The 19,161-nt window shown below is 40.9% G+C and overlaps 1 protein-coding gene across 3 annotated transcripts in view; it reads left to right on the top strand.

Annotated features, from left to right (window-relative positions):
- LOC105276834 (MDS1 and EVI1 complex locus protein) overlaps positions 1-12,118 on the top strand; it is a 77,613-nt gene extending 65,495 nt beyond the window's left edge. The window contains exons 6-8 of one of the 3 annotated variants that reach the window (XM_011334766.3): positions 5,287-5,386; positions 7,798-7,954; positions 8,051-12,118. In XM_011334766.3, coding sequence (XP_011333068.1) covers positions 5,287-5,386; positions 7,798-7,954; positions 8,051-10,030 — 2,237 coding nt within the window. In that variant the 3' untranslated portion in view covers positions 10,031-12,118. Of the gene's footprint in view, positions 1-5,286; positions 5,387-7,797; positions 7,955-8,035 lie in introns of all 3 variants that reach the window. The other 2 variants (XM_011334764.3, XM_011334765.3) reach the window with 2 other exon arrangements.
- The last annotated feature ends 7,043 nt before the right edge of the window (positions 12,119-19,161 follow it).

Genomic DNA, 19,161 nt, shown 5'->3' with positions numbered 1-19,161 from the left:
TGAACGCAAATGTGAAGGGCAGGTGTTTTCCGAAACGACGAATCGGGGGCGGACAGAGGGTAAATCGTGGATCGTTGTGTGCACGAGCTGCTCGTCATGCACCCTTGACTTTGGCGTGATTCACCTGGTCGACCGTTGCGTATTAACCCCGGTCCGGTAATAAGCGCTGATTATCTGCAGATAGACGTGTCCAAGCTACATGTCGCCCTGTGCCCCGTGTCGCTTCGACTTTTGTCCAGGGGGACCATCCTTCTCGTCCGTTGATGTGCGAAGTAGCACGCAAAATACTGCAATCCCAACTAGTTAATGGTTTTATTTTTCTATTCTATATTATATAAAATTATATAGGTAATATAAAATAATGCCGCGTGGTATATTATAAATTATAAATTTATGACAAATCGCACTGTATATATGTATATATAAAGTACAAATATATAATATATACAGTTATATACGTTCCTTTACGCGCGCGCGCGCGTGTGTGTGTGTGGATATGTGTGCAGTTAATATATTAATTATATTTTCTCTCAACTGAATTTGCGAATATTCCACTTTTTAATACCTAAGTTCGTCACCCGTTGGAAAATATATATTTCCAAGATATAAGTCTTGAAGCAAACACTTTGCAGTTATTAACACTTGGAATGCCCGCTTCAATCAGCCCGTTTAATTTAATTAATCGATCGCTGGATTTCATTATGCGGATTATTGCGCCATTAATATATTTGGGACGTTTACGAAGAAGGGTAGCGTCTACGTGCCTGACTGTTCAACAATTATCTGGTTGTAACTTCTGCACGATGGTCAGAATCTGGATGACGACTTGGTAGGGCTGAATTAGGGCCGGAGGGTTATATGCGTTACCCAGATGTCGCGGTAATTAAAACCGGGCTTATTGTCGAAGTTCTGCCATCGCAGAATCTACGGCTAATTCGCCGACAGTTTTTCATAATTCCGGAACCTCGTAAATGCGTCCTCGCACATCGATATGCCACGTCGTACTAATACGCTCATTAATTAAATTTTCCCACTGATTAAGGCACTAAAGATAAATTCCTCTTGGTAAGACGTCATTTCTGTAAATAAAATTTTAATTTCCAAATCTTCTGAAAAATCAATTATCTTGGACGGTCACATTTTTAGATATTATATAGCAGAATCACGATAGAGCCAGGTCTAAAAGGGAGATATAGTTTTATGGGGTGACTTTAATAGCGAAAAGTTACCGTACCAATTAAGTCGAGCCTACCGATAACGTTTATTCCCTTTAATTAATTCGGGGATTAAGAATTTTATTCGCGCGACAGAATAGGCAGATATAGGGGTGCGTCGGTTAGAAAGTATTATTAATAATTTATATCATTGATCATCATCACTAATTACATTATTAATATTTTTTTCTCTCAATTTTTAATGTCCATTCCGTAGATTTTTGTTCTGTTGGTGAACGTCCATCTACTGTCATGCATTAAACGAGATTAATACCGACTGTAAACGGCGCAAGAGTGGTGTTGGCGTTATCGTTAATCCGGTAAAGCCATTTTTACGAGGGAATCTCCGACAAGCTGGTGCGTGCAGCAGAAATAATGATGTCAAACAAACGATGTACGCTCCGCTCCAACCCTTGCGAGGGTTGCATCTGCGTCTCTCCCTCGGACGGATCATTTTTTTTGCGGAGTGAGACGGCGGCGAGGGAGAGCGAAGGAAAAAGACACGAGAAGAATCATTTTAACACGCCTACGTGGGGTGCGCGCGAGCATTCAACTGGAGTTGAATGTTAACTTAATCTCGTATATCAGACGTACATACATATAACGAATATTCATATTAGCAATTTTTTATATTTCACTCGCACGTGGCATTTAATTTATTTTATCAACGCTAACTTTTTGTAGATATCTTCTTTTCTTTTTGTAAATATACATTTTCTTTTTTTTTACGTTACGTTATACTTTGAAAGACAAAATTTTGAAGTTATCAAGAATATTTTAATAACTACAATGGAAATAGATGTCAACATCTTTTATCATGCAAAGTGAAAACTTAACAAATGAAGATAACGTCATACGCGGTTATCACATATTACAATGAGCAAATACACTGAATCAGGTATCTATTATTTTAAACATTTAGAAATGATGTCTGTCGAGGTAAATAATTATGTGTATGTTAATTATAACATTATAGGATTTTTTTCCCAGACACTTTTGGACTTACGTCACGGATCGAGTTTCGGTAAAATGCGATTGTTGCGGACAGTTACGATGAATTATGGCGGTGATTTTCTGTGGTGGTTGTTTTTCTTGTCGTCGTTTTCCCTTTCCTTCCGCATCCGAGAAACACGCCTGTACCATACTTGGTGTGTTTTCCGATAGCTCTATTAGGGTTGCGGATAATTTATAGCCAACTATTGTCTATTAACACGCGCATAACCAGGTCTCAGGGACGATCAAAAAAAAGGGCACGGGTCAGAATGGGAAAAAAAGGGGTATCCGCGTACAAAAGGGCACGCGACACTCTTTTCTGAGAGGGTGGCATACTCCGTGGCAGGGAGGTGCGTGTGACACGTTACAAACCCCATCTGATTCATCGGACTAATGACACGTTTATTTGACGTTTGCTTCGAAATCGCTACGGTTGCGTGTGACAAATTTTTACGGAAAGATGCAATTGATTTTCTAGTTATTCCACCGAAAGAGAAATATGAGATTTATTTTTACAAAAAATTAAATTGTCTTGATATAGAAACAATATATTCCCTAGAAAAAGAAAACTTTTCTAGTTTTTAGGAATATATAAATTTTTAGTCATTTATATAACTATTAGATTTCTGTTTTATGAAAAATTATTATAAACGTAGTTAAATAAAAATCTTATTTTCTTATAATCTTATAATCATATGTATTATACTATTTAATTTATGTTTTCGCAAATTAGTTTTAGATATGTATGTTATTTTTCCAATTATTCTGTAAGTTTTAAATGTTTTGTATTGAAAAATAATTGATGTCTATATAATTTGTGGAGAAGCTATATTAAATAAGAAACTAACAAATATAGATCTACTTTGACATGCCCATCGATTTAATTTTTACTACTTTGGTCTGCGAATCCGCGTCACGATGCGACAAAAACATTGATTTCCGTTACTTTTTCCCATGCAACTGCCAACTGACTACTCGACCGTAGGGAGTTGCCAGTGGATCCCACCTGTTGACTTTCCGCAACGTGACTTTGTTCCTGCTCCTTCTGCGCGGTAAATTAACATAATGCTTTCAACTGTCTTTTCATTAATCTTGGAGAAACAATCGCTTGTGAAAATGCAGTACACCTTATTCACAAAATATAATTTTTCAAAGGTAAAAAAATTGCTATAATATGTTATGAAAATGTCTGAAAGAATGCAAACTATTATTGTAGCATTTGCAATCAATGTTTTAATTTTTCTCGATATACGTAATTAAAATATCCATATTATTTTACTTACAAATTTTATTTATGTATTATGTATAGTCAAGTGTGCATTCACATTATTAAACAATTCTGTACTGTCTTGAAATTACTCCCAAAGTTATTTTAGCATTTCTGTCTTGCCGCTACTTATATTATTGTTAAAAATTATTTTGCACTTCTTTTACGTCAATTAGTTATATACTATTGATTAATTATTTAGATGTAGTTTGAAAAGCTTTTGTTTTTTACTTTTCGTTTTTTTGAATACTGCATTTGGACGGTACCGTTTCGAGGGTGAACTCAAAGTCGACCGCATCTTTCATTGTTTAAATTCACGGCGTGCCGCTACGAATTAGTCGTGCAGAGAGGAACGATTAACGTACTAAGGGGAGGTCGGCATGGCGTTGGGCGTAGTTGGTGGTACGGGGGTTGTGCCCGTTTCCCATGAAGGTCCGTTGGGGGCCATCGCGCGACCATATGGTCGGAACAAGTGTAGTGGCAGATTTAAATAACCGTTGGAGGTCGGATACCGTTCAAACTTGAACCGAATCGCGTTATATACTTATATACTTCCGATAAGAGTTAAATCCAATTTCTGAGTAAATTTAAACTAAGTTTTGTCTATTTTTTTCAGCCATTTTCCGTCTCTTGTAACTTGCTTTCTTACTAACTCTGCATCAGATATCTCATTATTTGTTTTCAGAATATATTTTGCGTGAGAGCAAGATTGATGTATGTATGCGCGCGCGATGTATTTTAAATAAATAAATTTTAAATAAGGGAGTTTGATAAAAGTGCGTCGTTCTGTGCGTCGATTGATGCCGATGCTGAATCCGTTGATAATTGCACCTTGTCTCTTTCATGGGTCTCTGATTTTACCTGCCGTTGCGTTCTGATATTCGGGGATGGAACGCCGCAGGGGGGCTGACGAGACTCACCTGCGATTGGCTGACCCCCAACGTTGCTTGTACCAATGGCAAGCGATTTCAAACACCCCCGCTTACGTTTGCACTTACCGGTCGGTACCGCCAACTAACTAACGAGAACATCATTGTGTCTATTGTCTTCGTGATCGCTCGTGTGTCGGATCGTGCTTGTTGAGAAGGAAAAGACAACGTAGTGATAGTGACGTAACTCGCATCGCATTGTGTGACGTTCGCGCGTTTTACAAGCATAAAATCGTCTTACAAATAATAGATGAAAATCAATATTTTGCAAAGAAATCATTGATTAAAGGGTAAATATTTTGTAAAACATATAACACATTATTATTATTTCAATTCGTTAACTTGTTTATTTCACTAAAACAGTTATTAGTTATTCATCATCAGCTATGTATCTTTGCAAAATAAATTTGTGATCAGGAAATCACCGCGATTCCTTTTAACAGCTAAAATTTAAACTAATAATGAAAAAAACAAAATAAAATATTAAAATAAAGATAAAATCAAGATAAATACAAATGCGAAAATTTATCAAAAGTTTCCACTATTTCTGCGAAGCTAGCTAAATCATCGTTGAATCTGACAAGAACGCCAAAGTCTTCCTTTTGTAGATCGGACACGATACTGCTGCTTTAATTTAATAATTCAGGAACAATCCGCGCTAGTCCACTTGTCACGCCATTCCTGTGGCCCTCGCGCGGTTCTGGATCACGTAATTCGCCCACACCACGACGGGTCACGTATCATCGTTCGTAGAGGGTTGTAATTTATAGAGCTACGACCGCTCGCGCATACACATAAACCGCGATCGAATTGCGACTTTTGCTCGCGCTATCGCCAGTACGTCGGGAACACTTGTGATCTGTGTTGCATTCGTTATTTACAGCTTCGCAGCACAGCGGTACCGTCGATGAGGACAAGGAAGACGAAGAGGAAGGAGAAACGAGATGCACCGTCTGCGACAAGCCGTTTCAGGATATTGAACTGTAAGCGTCATCATTGTTTTATTTATTCAACAATAGATTGAAACAAAAAATTCTTTCTCGTGGAATAAATTTTATTTTTAATACAAATTTGATTTATGAAAGGTTTCAAAATTACTTATTTTCTATTCTGTGTATCCAAAATTTTTCGTGATATTCATAATAAGCTAGATTGAAGATAATATAGATTATTATATAATAGAAACTTTTTACTTTCGTTGTTGTACTTTTATTACATAATTTACAAAAATTTTATTGGCGTGAGTCAGGTATCGTTCTCCATTCGAAAAATCGGTCATTAGTGCGACGATACAAAGCGTGAATCATGAAGGATTCATGGCACATCATTATACACTTTCGAAATCGGCGACGATTATGTGCGCGTCACACTGTCGCGGATAGAAATCGAGAGACATGGATTTCATAATTTCAACGATATTAAAGTATTCGTCGCGTCCGTCGATTTCCATTATTAGTTAATCGATAGAATTCAAGGGTGAGTGCCTAATCGCCTTCAAATCTCGGAGCTGGTAATCGCGCTCGCGAAAGCTTTTTGTCACGCAAGCGCTCTCTTTCGAACTTTCGAGCCCTGAACATTACTTTAAGACTTATTTTTCATTGCGATTGAATAAGATGCCTAGTCAGCTTTCATTCCGCCTCGAGACTGTGTCATCGTCTTTGATTAGAAAGCAATTAACACGAAAATGTACAAAATAATGCAATCTAAACTTGATGTGTTGTTTATCAGTCACTTAAAATTTTTATAATTTTATAATACGTAAAAACATAACTTAAATTAGATGCTTAAATCGATGCTTGAGACGATAAATCTTCTTAGATTAAGGGGGGAGCCTGCTTTAGAACGCTGAAAATAAGGTATATTTTACGAATTGTTTTTGGAGAAACTATACAGCGGATCATTATAAAACTTTGATGCATTTATTAGTACATGTTTAAAGATAAAAAAATTATTTTTTGATTTGAATATATCGTTTGTAGAGGTCGTCCTGGAGAAATCTTAGTGCAGCCGCGTCGCCGGCATTGCAAATTGGTGAGCATTCTCCTGCCTCCAAATTTCGTCTAAACTGAAAAATTGAAATATGTTCTCGTTATTTATGAATTCCCATCGTCGATGAACCAAAGAGAGAAGAAAAAAGTTGAAAAGTGCCAAAATGGTGGAGCTTAGAACACAAAAGTACGATTTTTAGGCAAAGTTTTTGAACTTTTTCATGCAAAAATAATTGTTTAACCTAATGTTTTTATGAATATTAAAGGTTCATCGACGATGGAAATTCATAAATAACAAGAAAATATTTCAATTTTTCAGTTTGGATGAAATTTGGAGGCAGGAGAATGCTCACCAATTTACAATGCCGGCTGCACTAAGATGCCTCCAGGACGACCTCTACAGACGATATATTCAAATAAAAAAATAATTTTTTTATCTTTAAACATGTACTAATAAATGCATCAAAGTTTTATAATGATCCGCTGTAAAGTTTCTCCAAAAAAATTCGTAAAATTATACCTTATTTTCAACATTCTAAAGCAGGCTCCCCCCTTAAGATGATTTAGGCTTTGATTTAGATAAATTCCTAAAGATCAATTATCTCATCAATAGGGAGAGACAATGACACTCTCACGCACGATACGTTTTCTCGGTCGATGTTAACGATGTCTCTCGCGGCAGATTCACCTGTTGTGGGGCGTTAAACCCCAGCTAGGATCCGCAATCGGGGGTGTTAAAACCACCACCCTCCGCATACATCATCGAAGGCGTCGCGTGCTCGCAGCTCATCTGGCACGGCACACCGTCACCATGAAGGCACTATCTCACCACGAATAGGTTTCACACGATGCGTGTGTTCGGGGGTGTAAAATCAATGCTGCCGCACACTACGGCATCCCGCGTGACGATAACCCGTGCCTACCCCGTGACAACCCCCTTAGGACGGCTTTTCTTCGTGACGGCGTATGTTTGCGCGCGATGGCCGCCCTCTTCTTCGGGGGGTGTGCGACCGTTATTACATGAGAGCCGACTCGCCACCGTGCAGCCGAAGTCACTTAGTCATCATCCGAGACTGCGCGCGGCGCAGTCTTTGTCGGTGGAGGTCGGTTACCATATCGCATCCTGCCTACTCGGCGCCTTGATTAAACTTTAGGCGGTACATGAAATAATAGACAGTAATGTCTGCAAGTAATTATCGTGTAAAAAGATCTCATGGATCTTCCAAATTACGTCAATTGTCACTTTACTTATTCCGAATGTGCTTCAGGAATACAAGCATTCTTCATGATTTTCGGCATCGTACTGTTATGGACCGTTATATTATTCTTTCTTACATTCTTTTTTGTTTAAAAAATTGATTGTTCCTACTGCACTCAATGGGACGTTCGCACAATGTATTTTCCAGGTTGGACAGCCACTTGGTGACCTGTCACAGATACCCAGCGGAGCAACACCGCTGCGAGAGCTGTCCCCGTGCCTACGCTTGGCGGCCCCTTCTGGTGCGACATCGCGCAATCGTTCACGGCGACCTGCGAAACTATCCGTGCGAGAACTGTCCGAAGGTAAGTTTCAGATTCACGCTCCACTCGCCAAAACCAGACAATTCTCCCGATCTGATGGCATCTTCAAAGTATCGCTAAAAGTCGAACATCCGGCAGGTCTTCACGGACCCGTCAAACCTTCAACGTCATATCAGAACGCATCACGTGGGCGCCAGGAGCCACGCTTGCACCGAGTGCGGCAAAACCTTCGCCACCAGTTCCGGTCTGAAGCAACATACCCACATCCACAGCAGCGTAAAGCCGTTCCAGTGCGAAGTCTGTTTTAAGGCATACACGCAGTTCTCCAACTTATGCCGGCACAAGCGCATGCACGCCGACTGTCGCATGCAGATCAAATGCATTAAATGCGGACAATCATTTAGCACAGTAACGTCATTATCGAAACACAAGCGATTTTGCGACTCGACCACTCCGACCGGTCCGCCAGGAACCATGCCTCAGTTACCGACGCCAGCGACAAACCCCTTTCTGGTGTATCCACGGCCTCCTGTCAGTCTACCGGGCGGTTTACCTTTCTACCCGTCCAGTCTGATGGGTCCCTATCCGGGGATCTTCCCGAACGCGCCGAATTTCTTGAATACGCCTCTACTTTTTCCTCCAAAAATCGAGGAAGCCGAGAAGAGTGATAGTCCCAAGAAGGAACGTTTCACCCCTCCAAGAGTGCTTCCGCAACACAACAAAGTCTCTCCTTCCACAGCGGAGGAGGCTACGTCCACTTTCAGGCCGTCTCCGGCCAGACCTCCGGTGCAACCGACTCCGGAAAGTGACGATGATCACTCGAAGCGACGAGAGGCGATCAGAAGCAGCGAGCGGAAGATGGAAGCCGAGAGCAGCTCAAACGCCTCGAAGCAGGAGACGGCTGAGCAACCGTTAGATTTGAGGGTGCAAACTAGGAAGCAGGACGCCAAAGCCGTGAGCAGGAAGAGTCGCACCCCATCGCCTGTGTCGATCTCGATGGAAGAGACTCCCGCGCCCCCCGACCTTCCGAAACCTGAAGAGGAGGTTGCTCCGCCGCCGATGGAGCTCGAGTCCAAGGATGTCCCGAGCAGTCCGCAGCTGCGATCCAGCTTGCCAGCCGAGAGACCGGCCACCAACACACCTCCGCACATGGCTTATCCCCGGCCGATACATCCGATATTCCTCGAGACAATGTATCGCGGTCCAGCAACCTTTCCAGGGTTTCCTGGCGCACCGCCACCTCCCGGCGCCACCCCGGAATCCAGACTGATACCGCCGCTCCCACCGTTCGGTCCACCGCGCGGACTTCCTTTTTTAGGTTCGCTTATGAATGGGCTCAGTGGCGCTAGGCCGGGAGGAGGGTTCGATCTTCTTGGTCGGCCGCCGCTGAGCGCGTTCCCTGGTGTGAAGCCGTTCCAGGAGGCCGTGATGGCGCCCCATCATCACCATCATCACCATCATCATCATGTCCACGGCAAGATGAAGGACCGATATTCCTGTAAATTCTGCGGCAAGGTGTTCCCCCGCTCGGCCAATCTGACGAGACACCTGAGAACACACACCGGCGAGCAGCCGTACAAGTGTAAGTACTGCGAGAGGTCTTTCAGTATCTCGAGCAACCTGCAGAGACACGTGAGGAATATTCACGATAAGCAGCGGCCGTTCAAGTGTCCGCTCTGCGAAAGGTGCTTCGGCCAGCAGACCAATCTGGATCGACATCTGAAGAAACACGAGGCCGATGACGGCAGCGGGGTGGTCTCGGTCGCCGACTCGCCCGGCAGCAGCAACGAGAACGAGCGAGAAGACAGCTACTTCGAAGAGATCAGATCCTTCATGGGCAAGGTCGGCTACGGCGGTGAAAGCGGCTACGGACTGCCCCATCACCCGGCCTACATTCCCAATCGCCTGCACGAGATGAACGAGACCAAGATGGAGGTTGAATACGACGAGGACGAGGACAGCGAGGAGGGCGCGTCTCCTCTGGAAGAGGCAGACGGACTGTCGCCGATGGAGGCGAAAGAATCGCCGTCGCCGTCTCAGTACGACCTGAAGCTGAGGGAAAAGCAGGAACTGCTCAATAACAATACCGCGGAGCCGGTGATCGAGATCTCGACATAGCCCAGAGGTCGGTCTGGCTGATCCGCGATCGCGTCGAGCTACAAGAGAAAGAGAAGGACTTGTCTTCACTAACGTACAAAATTGTCGGGGGCACGATCGTCTCTCAGGACTCTCAATCTCGACGAGGTTACCTTGGGGATGACGCCAACGCGGGATTGCTCAGCTCAGAACGATTCGTACGCTACACTTCGATCTTGCAGAATATCAACCCTTCGCTTCTGCAGGGCGATTCTCGAGTATAATCTACACAGTGGGTTGTTCTACACAATGATCGCATGATGGTACCATAAACCCACGGAAGACAGTCTGTAGTAATAATTACCCGTCGAAATGTTCGTTCCGGATGTTTTCGAGAACGATAGTCGGAAAGGTTTCCCTGAGGCTTATACTTGTAAAATAGGTGCTCTGTGAAAACTGCAAGTGACTCGGCGAGCGTAGCGAAGTCCCCGAAGATGTCAGACCCCTGTTACGGAATCCTTTTTTACACTCTCCACGTTTGTTTGCACTAAGGAAGCGTCTTGTAAAGGAGAACGATTGGACCAGTTAGTTCCACTTTCACGTTATGCATAACGGAAGCTCTTCTATAATCTAGTTCTATAGTTTCTATACAGACTCGTTATGAATGTACACGCGTACGTAATTAAATATCATCTCCCCTGTCCCGCCATTCCGCTCCTTTTTGCTCTTAGCATCGATATAGGAAATGCGGTACTCTGTAATATTATTTATTGCTACTCTATTAACGAGGCGTTAATTTATCGTTATTATCACATCGTCGTTCAGCAAACGTGCGTCCCAGCAAACTGAACGAAATTTTGTAAACTGTTAAACGGCTCGCGCGGATGTATCCATCTCGATCGATGATCCAATCACTGACGTTCGTAGATCTTAGATATATCTACGTGTGCGCTATTCTCGACTGGTTTGTTCGTTCGAGCGACAGTGTCGGTTGCACCACACCCGAAAAGCGGAGCGCTCTTCGAAAGTCAGAAGTTAAATTGTTGTAAAATTCCTACTGTAGGATGATTGTAATTGCTACAGTCAACTCGAATCGTGAACATGTCCGAGATATCGTTAGATTTTGTTAGAACGTAGTTGAATAAAAATGGTTATACTGCAGAATATTGCGAAGGAATCGCGCGACAGTAAGAAAACGATCCATTCGCTGGATTTCGAGATTTAGAGAATTAGTACGCATGAAATAGGAGAAAAGTTTTTGCATCGCGTTCGTCTATCAAATCTGATACACGCTAATGCGCGAAGTTAAAGGGACAAAGAAAAGGAAGAAATTAACGGAGACGCGCGTAAATTGCCCGTTACGCGAGCGTAACTGAATGTGTATAATTAAACAATTAGAGAGCAACGCAAAATCTTACGAAAAACTGTACAAATTTCCATTAGGTGATATATAATATTTGTAAAGAAATACGAAAGAGGAAAAAAGTTTCTGCGATTTTTATTAATATATATATATATATATATATAAATATATATATAAATATAAATATATAAATACGAGATTCTATAAGGGTTTCTCTCGTAGTAGGCAGAACGAAAAGTCATGTAAGCGGACAACGAAACGTTCCTCGCGTTTCCGTTACTCGATAAGAATATTAAGATATGTGTCTCTCGACGTGTCATCGACGTGTCGTAGAAACGAATAATGATGCGAAATAAGCACAGCATACGCGTATACATGTGTACCAAGTACGCTCGCAATTAAATAAAAATAAAATCGAAAGAAAGAATATATCGTTCGTTTCATGATCACCGAGTCGAGGCTTCAATTGTTTTTTCACGTCAAGATTTTATGAATACACATTCAATATATCTCTCTATCCTCTTTTTCTCTCGCTCTGTCTTTCTCTCTCTCTCTCTCATACACTTTCTCTCTCTCTCCCCCCCCCCTCTCTCTCCTCTACTTCTCTTTTTCATTATAGACGATAATTAAACGAAATGAATAAGCGTAAATATATTGAACGAATTACATAAGGAAAACTATATTATGACGCTGTCTATCTATACATATTGTATAAAAGCATTCTGTATAACTTCATTATAATTACTATTAAAATATTACACTTCAAGTTAGTTACATAAAAGATAATGTCACCTGTCGATACTCCTATGCCTTACATTCCTGCAAACCGATAGAATTAAATAAATTACTGTTTTGTTTTTGTACGCATTACTCAGATTTAATAAGAGAGATTGATGCAAGTAAAATGGAATACCAATAATTAATTATAATATTAAAATAATGATCATAAAAATAATAATAATAAATATTGTTTACGTGTTGTTTTTCGTTTTTTGCAACACGTGATGTGAGAATTGTTAGCATAATAAAATATTGTTAGTATTATATAATAAAGCATTTCTTAATTTTTTTTTATTAAAAAGGAAGAGGAGTTACAGCCAGCAGGAAGCTATTTGGCCGCGGTCTAACAACAAAATTGCAGGATATATCACGTATAGCACAGGGATATTAATACTTACATAACAAATAAAGAGAGTATATATGAAAGCATTTCTTTAGCTCTGTATTGACTTGTGCTGCGCTCTGGTGCAGCATACTTTGAGATAAATAGCTTGGCACAGGTATTACAAATAATTAAAAAGTGGATTGCAAAAATGATAGAAATAGTCAAAAGATAAATGCAACAGTGCAATTGATTTGATTGCATTTTATAAAAACATTTTGAGACACGCGAACCGCAGAGACTTCTCTTATCGACAACAAATAAGATCTGCTCTGCTCTAAAGGCAAGATCTCGCTGCAACGTCGATCTCCGTTCACCCTCGGAACGCTAGATCACGCTTCGTCCTATTCCACTTTACGTGCCAACTCGCATAGCTACAGTTCTTTTTAAAAATAACGTACTATTTTCTATAAATTATAAAAGAACAATAAGAATATGAGCAACATGAGATCACTTCCTTTCCGCAATTTTTATTTATCGATTTAGATTTTTATCCTGCTGCATATTAAAATATGACTGCCCGCACTTTTATCAATCTAACATTACAAATAAACGGTTAAAAAATTGAGAAACAAACGTTGCTAAAATGAAGTGAAGCTCTCGACCGTCCTTCAGTAACTGAATTAATTGACGGGCGACCTGGCGTTGAATTAATGAAGGTTGAACTTTGCCTGTGCATACGCTACAATCGCTTGAATTGATCCTCGACGCCCACTCGATCCGACGCATTATCGTATCCCATTCGATCCCATTCAAGTCTATCTGTTCTGTTCACAACAATGTTCGCACGTGCGCCACTCAAATTCTTCTTATTGCTGAATCGCCGAAGGAAACACGTGAGTATCGTTGCGATCAATTTCAGGCTGCGATCATTGCCATTTTAGTAACACCGTTTAATTAACCGTATTGCATTGTGAGATGTACATTACAAGATATTCCCGTATTACTTTCGCGAATGTCGGTTGCACGTAAATGCTCGTACCAAAGAGATAACATCGCCAAGAAGCAATATCGCAAAAGAGATTGAGATAAGATTTTGGTTCATGCTTCAAACAATCTAATAATGGTGAATAATACATATTCTCCGTGTTCTATTATTTAATGTATTATTATTCAAAATATTACAGATTAGAATTACAAATTCTATTTTACAAATTCTATTTGATTTAATTAAGATTTATATGGGCAAGCAGAAATTGTGCGAACAATCAAAACTAAAATTGTCACAATCAAACCGCAATTGTAGGTGCTAAAAAAGATTTTAACTATCTGAGTCTTTAACTGTCCGCTAAAGAGGAAATAGGATCAAAACGTTCGACAAATAATATACCAGTGCAAGTTGAGTGATTGAAATTTACGCAACGACAACCGCGTTTCAGATCTTGTTCGTTCATATAATTTTGAATACTTAAATAATTTAGATAACTTTCTGGTTACAACAAAAGAGTAAATGCGATTGCAGAAACGAACTAATTCTGTCAAGCAGCTTTAGAAAGTTCTCTCTGCCGTAATCCGTTACTCTTTTCTTTTTTCATTATTTCGTCCATTAATTTACGATTGGCAAAAATGTATCGTTTGTCGCGTTGATTAAGCTCGCAGCTGCGTGCGAGAAGAACATGTTTCAATCAACAGAATTGCAAGAAGCTTAATATGACCTGTTGCAAAACAAGAGTTTTTCGTTGCATTAATGAAGAGGAAGGAAGCAAGATAATCAAGAGAGAGAAAGGAGAAAGCAGAGGATAGAATTTTGAAATACCAGGCATGATTTCGAGTTTTGTCAAAAAGGAAAACATAAAATCACAGAGTCCATTTATATAATTTGTTTCATTATCACCGGAATGCACATAAAATTCGAAACACAAGCGTAATAGAGGTGAAATTAAGCGTCTAATTTTATGCGTGAAAAACGCGCATAATGGTTCTTTTATATTTCCACCTTCCTCATAAAACAAGACAAGAAGGTCAGAAAAAGTGATCAGACGGAGCATTGCTGCAAGAGTGCATCTAGAATCTTCCTCAAGAGAGAGAGAGAGAGAGGTTCCAGAATTAAATGCACATTTGAAATTTATTTAACTAAATTCTTATATTTTACAACAAAACATAAATTTCTTCTCCATGTGTGTAAATTGTTCCATGATATTTGATGTCATGGAACAATCCATTAATTTTAATCTTCGGATGAGTATTTATAACGATCACCCCTGATCATATATCTTCGTAAAATACTGTAGCTTAACTATATTTTGGGATTTTGAAGGAGGACCATGGTCCCCATAATTGCCCACCCAAACCCACCTATGCCATTGGCTTTTCCATACAGTAAAATCGTTGCAGCCGCTTCGTACCGGAAGCACTCGCGCGGCGCTCTCAAAGTTCTGATGACGCGATCGATCGCTAGCAGATCTCGATCGATCGCGCGCGGGAATGCATAGAATGCAGACGGGAAAAGGGAAAAATGGAGGGAACGAGGGAGGAGAGGATTTCTTTGTTCCCGTTCGTTGCGGCAAGCAGCCGGGCGGCTCCGGTTTGTAGCTCGAGAACGGAGACGGGAGTATCGGCGATCGGCTGCGAGCTACAAAAGAGCGGCTCGAGAGACAAGCGCGAGTCAACCTACAACGGCATCGATGAGGCAATAATTCTACGCGCCAACGAACATTATTGCCAACGTGACGTTGACAAAAACGGCCGAGCTAATCACGAAATTCCACGCGGTCTCCGGTCTCGGCGCGGACCCGCGCGCATTTAGAAAGTGGAAAAAATCGTCCTGGCCGATCGATCGGCTTGCGCTGCGGGTCGACAGAACGTCCGTGCGCGCGCGTCGCTAATAATGTGCTCCGTTATCTATTATCTATGACCGCACCTTGATGAGGATTTTAATTAACCCATGAGCCGGCGGACTTTCCTACCCCGGCGTTGCGCGAATCAGGCGATTCCGTTTTAACTGAACACAGATGAGCATGATGAAATTTCGCTCCTCTATGCGTAACAGAGATTTCAACGAACCGACTTGCAAGGCCGAATCCTGCGGGGAATTGCGAGAGTTATTTAAATTGCATTAACAAGTTTTAGATGATAAATTTAAAAAAAGGGAAAGTTGGCTGACGACGCAACGCGCGTCGCAATGTGCAATCGATCTGCTGGCGATCTGCACAGATACCGAAAGAACTATAGCGCAGGCTTATCATTGGACAGATTAATAGAGTCTCCGCGAGCGCCTGCGATCGCGCGATATCGCCTCGCTCGAATAGTAGACTCTCCTTTTAGGACACTAACCGACCGGCTATCGAGTCTCGCCCGCTCGTTTTTCTTATTTCTCATCTCGGCACGTCGCGCGTCTCCTTTCATTTTAACGCATGATCGCACACCCGATCGGACCGGCGCAACACACCCACCGATCTCTAATCCCGGCGTGTATGCTGTAGCAGAAGTATAGATCCCGGGTTCGTAGATCGCGGAATAGAAAACGAATAGTCCGCTTGATGTGCACGGCTATCCGTTTACAAATAATTTTCCGGCATGACAGCCGATAAATTATGCGCTCGCGGACGAAATTATTTTCACCCGATGAATAATGGAATAAGTAATAGCATAATAATACTAAATTTACGGTACGGCCCGTCAAAAAATCCACGCCGCTCCGATATATCATTATCGTGATAATCAGCGTCCACGTGGTTTCACGCTTCCCGAGGACTCCAAGAGATCCGCGGCGTCCAAGCGTGCCGAGCCATGCGAAGGATGCTGTCGGCATCCTTGAATATTTGCGCGATATTTTATTAACTGATTGGAGATGCTCGCGCAATCAGTTTTACATACATCATACGATTGTTACAAAAAGTTGTTACGATTAACATCTTCTTCTGCGCGGATATAGTTATATAATTAACTTGAATGCCACCTACGATAGTTTTTTCAAGATATATATGTATGTGTGTGTGTCTATGTAGAGCAAAACTTTTATATTTATAAAATATTTATCTACGTCTTCGCAGATAAAATTTTTCTTTTAAGCTTATTTTAATTTTAAGGAAAGAAGAGAGAGAGAGAGAGAGCAAACTTGAAGAAATTTTCTGCATTATTCTTATTTTTATTATTAAAGCCGTGAGCACCAGCAGGGACAGCTCTTCTTGTTACTCTTGACCCTTTTATTTTCACTATTGAATTTTCTCGTACAATAAAGAAGAACCAATTAACACTGGCAGGCATGCAATATTCACTTCACGATTGCCTGATGACTCTCCTTTGAAATCAGCGATGCAAAGAGGATCATGATATATGATTAAAAGCCGATCATGTCAGAAAAAGATGTTCGGTTGATGTCGCTGACTCAGCAAATTTACTTTACAATACAATGATGAATTGGCTGCAAATTCGTTTCCAAACTAATGACGGTTATTTATTCGCAGTCGCGATTATATAGAGAAATAGAAAAGTACGATGTGTTTTCTTCTGAGAGATACATCGCTCAGATTGAAATCGGATAATCGATCGCATGATTCGTGTTTTGATACTTCTCTAATAACAATTGATATGAAAGAGATTTACATTTTCACGAAGGAAAAGCATCATGCACAGTATAATTTCAGCATAGCTAATATTACATGGTAATAAATAGAAAATACGAAATATAACAATACATTTTTGACAGCTACGTTTTGCGATAGTGTATCAAGGCAGTTTCACCTATTAATTCGCAGCACAGAAGTTTCTGCTGAAGAAAATATAGAAAACAAATACCATACAATTGATAAACATGATTGCGACGATGCAGAAGAAGAAGTGCTTTATATAACTGATCTTTTTCCGGTTAGCAAGTAGGCGGATAAAAGCACCTTGACGATGAGCCAATCGATGGTCGCACGAGCGTACATCGGAAAATTTCCATTGGCAATTGCGCCTTATCATTTGCTCCCGATCGATACAAATAATTATTATTATCGGCACAGCGCACATCTGAGCGTTATTATCTTCCTGAGAATCCTCCGACCCGCCATCACGAGAGAACGATCGCGTTGTCCTCCACGCCTAACGATAACAATCTTCTGCGTAGGCGGATTCGACGTTAATTGCGATCCAGCTATCACAATGGAAGATACGTATCTGTCCATGGCGTCTCTGATAAAGCGCCGCAGTAAATCACGTGAGCCGCGATGCCAAACGTTATTTATGCTCCATTAAATGAAAAAAAGAGCAAGTCTTTATCACGCAAGTAGAATTCCTGTTTAAAAGAAAAATATTTTTAATTCGCAATATTTGCATTTAAGCAAACGCTGTTACAAGTTCGAAGTACACGTGACAGTGTGGGAATCTTCGAATCGTTATTAGGCGGATGTCTGGCATATGGGCACGTATTTGCCTATGTATTGGGTCGTCCGGAAAGTTCGTGCCGATTTTTAATAGATGGCGTTGGAACATGTCTGAATATATCAATGTTATTGAAAACATACGATTTATATATATATACTTAAAGGTGACATTTCAACGCATCTTTAGGAAAACAGTTGTTTCAGATAAATTGATTCGTGTCAGTTTTGTACTCTTTTGAAGATGGAAGAAAACAAAGAACATTTTAGACACTTGATGCTTTTCTATTACCGGAAAGGCAAAAATGCCTCACAAGCAACAAATTCGATATGTTCTGTTTACGGAGAAGGCGCTTTAGCTGAAAGAACCGTACGTAAGTGGTTCGCTAAGTTTAGAGCTGGTGATTTTAACATTAAAGACCAAGAACGCTCGGGCAGACCCTCTACTACTGATGATGACCAAATCAAGACACTGATCGAGAATAACCCGCGCTACACGACACGTGAATTAGCAGAGATACTGAAAATATCGAAAACCACTGTCCACGATCATGTAGTGAAGCTTGGTTACGTAAGTCGCTATGATGTATGGGTTCCGCATAATTTGACCGAAAAAATTTAATGGATCGCATTTCCATCTGCGACTCGCTGTACAAGTGCAACGAAAACGTACCATTTTTGAAGCAATTAGTGACGGGTGACGAAAAATGGATCATTTACAACAATGTAGAACGAAAAAGATCCTGGGGTAAGCGAAATGAACCAGCATTAACCACTCCGAAAGCCGGGCTTCATCCAAAAAAAGTCATGCTCTGTGTCTGGTGGGATTGGAAAGGAATCCTATATTATGAGCTCCTACCACACAACCAAACGATAAATGCAGATAAGTACTGCTCGCAACTGGACGAATTAAAGACAGCGATTCAGGAAAAACGTCCAGAATTAGCTAATAGGAAGGGCGTCGTGTTCCATCAGGACAATGCCAGACCTCATGTTTCTTTGACTACCCGACAAAAATTGTTGGAGTTTGGCTGGGATGTGCCACCTCACCCACCGTATTCACCAGACATTGCACCTTCAGACTTTCACTTATTTAGGTCTTTGCAAAATTCTCTTAGCGGCAAGAACTTCAACTCTTTGATCGACATAAAAAACCACCTTGAGGAGTTTTTCGCCGAGAAACCTAAGAAGTTCTGGGAGAATGGAATCTTCCAGTTGCGTGAAAGATGGACGAAGGTTGTGAAACAAAACGGTGCATACATAAGTCAATAAATATTTATCGACATAAAAAAATGTTGCCTTTGAATTTTCCTTCAAAATCGGCACGAACTTTCCGGACGACCCA

Source organism: Ooceraea biroi, chromosome 2 (genome assembly GCF_003672135.1).
Source record: "Ooceraea biroi isolate clonal line C1 chromosome 2, Obir_v5.4, whole genome shotgun sequence".
Classification (NCBI taxonomy): Eukaryota; Metazoa; Arthropoda; class Insecta; order Hymenoptera; family Formicidae; genus Ooceraea; species Ooceraea biroi.
The sequence above is the reverse complement of the archived record's forward strand: the minus strand, read 5'-3'. Positions and strand labels throughout refer to the sequence as shown.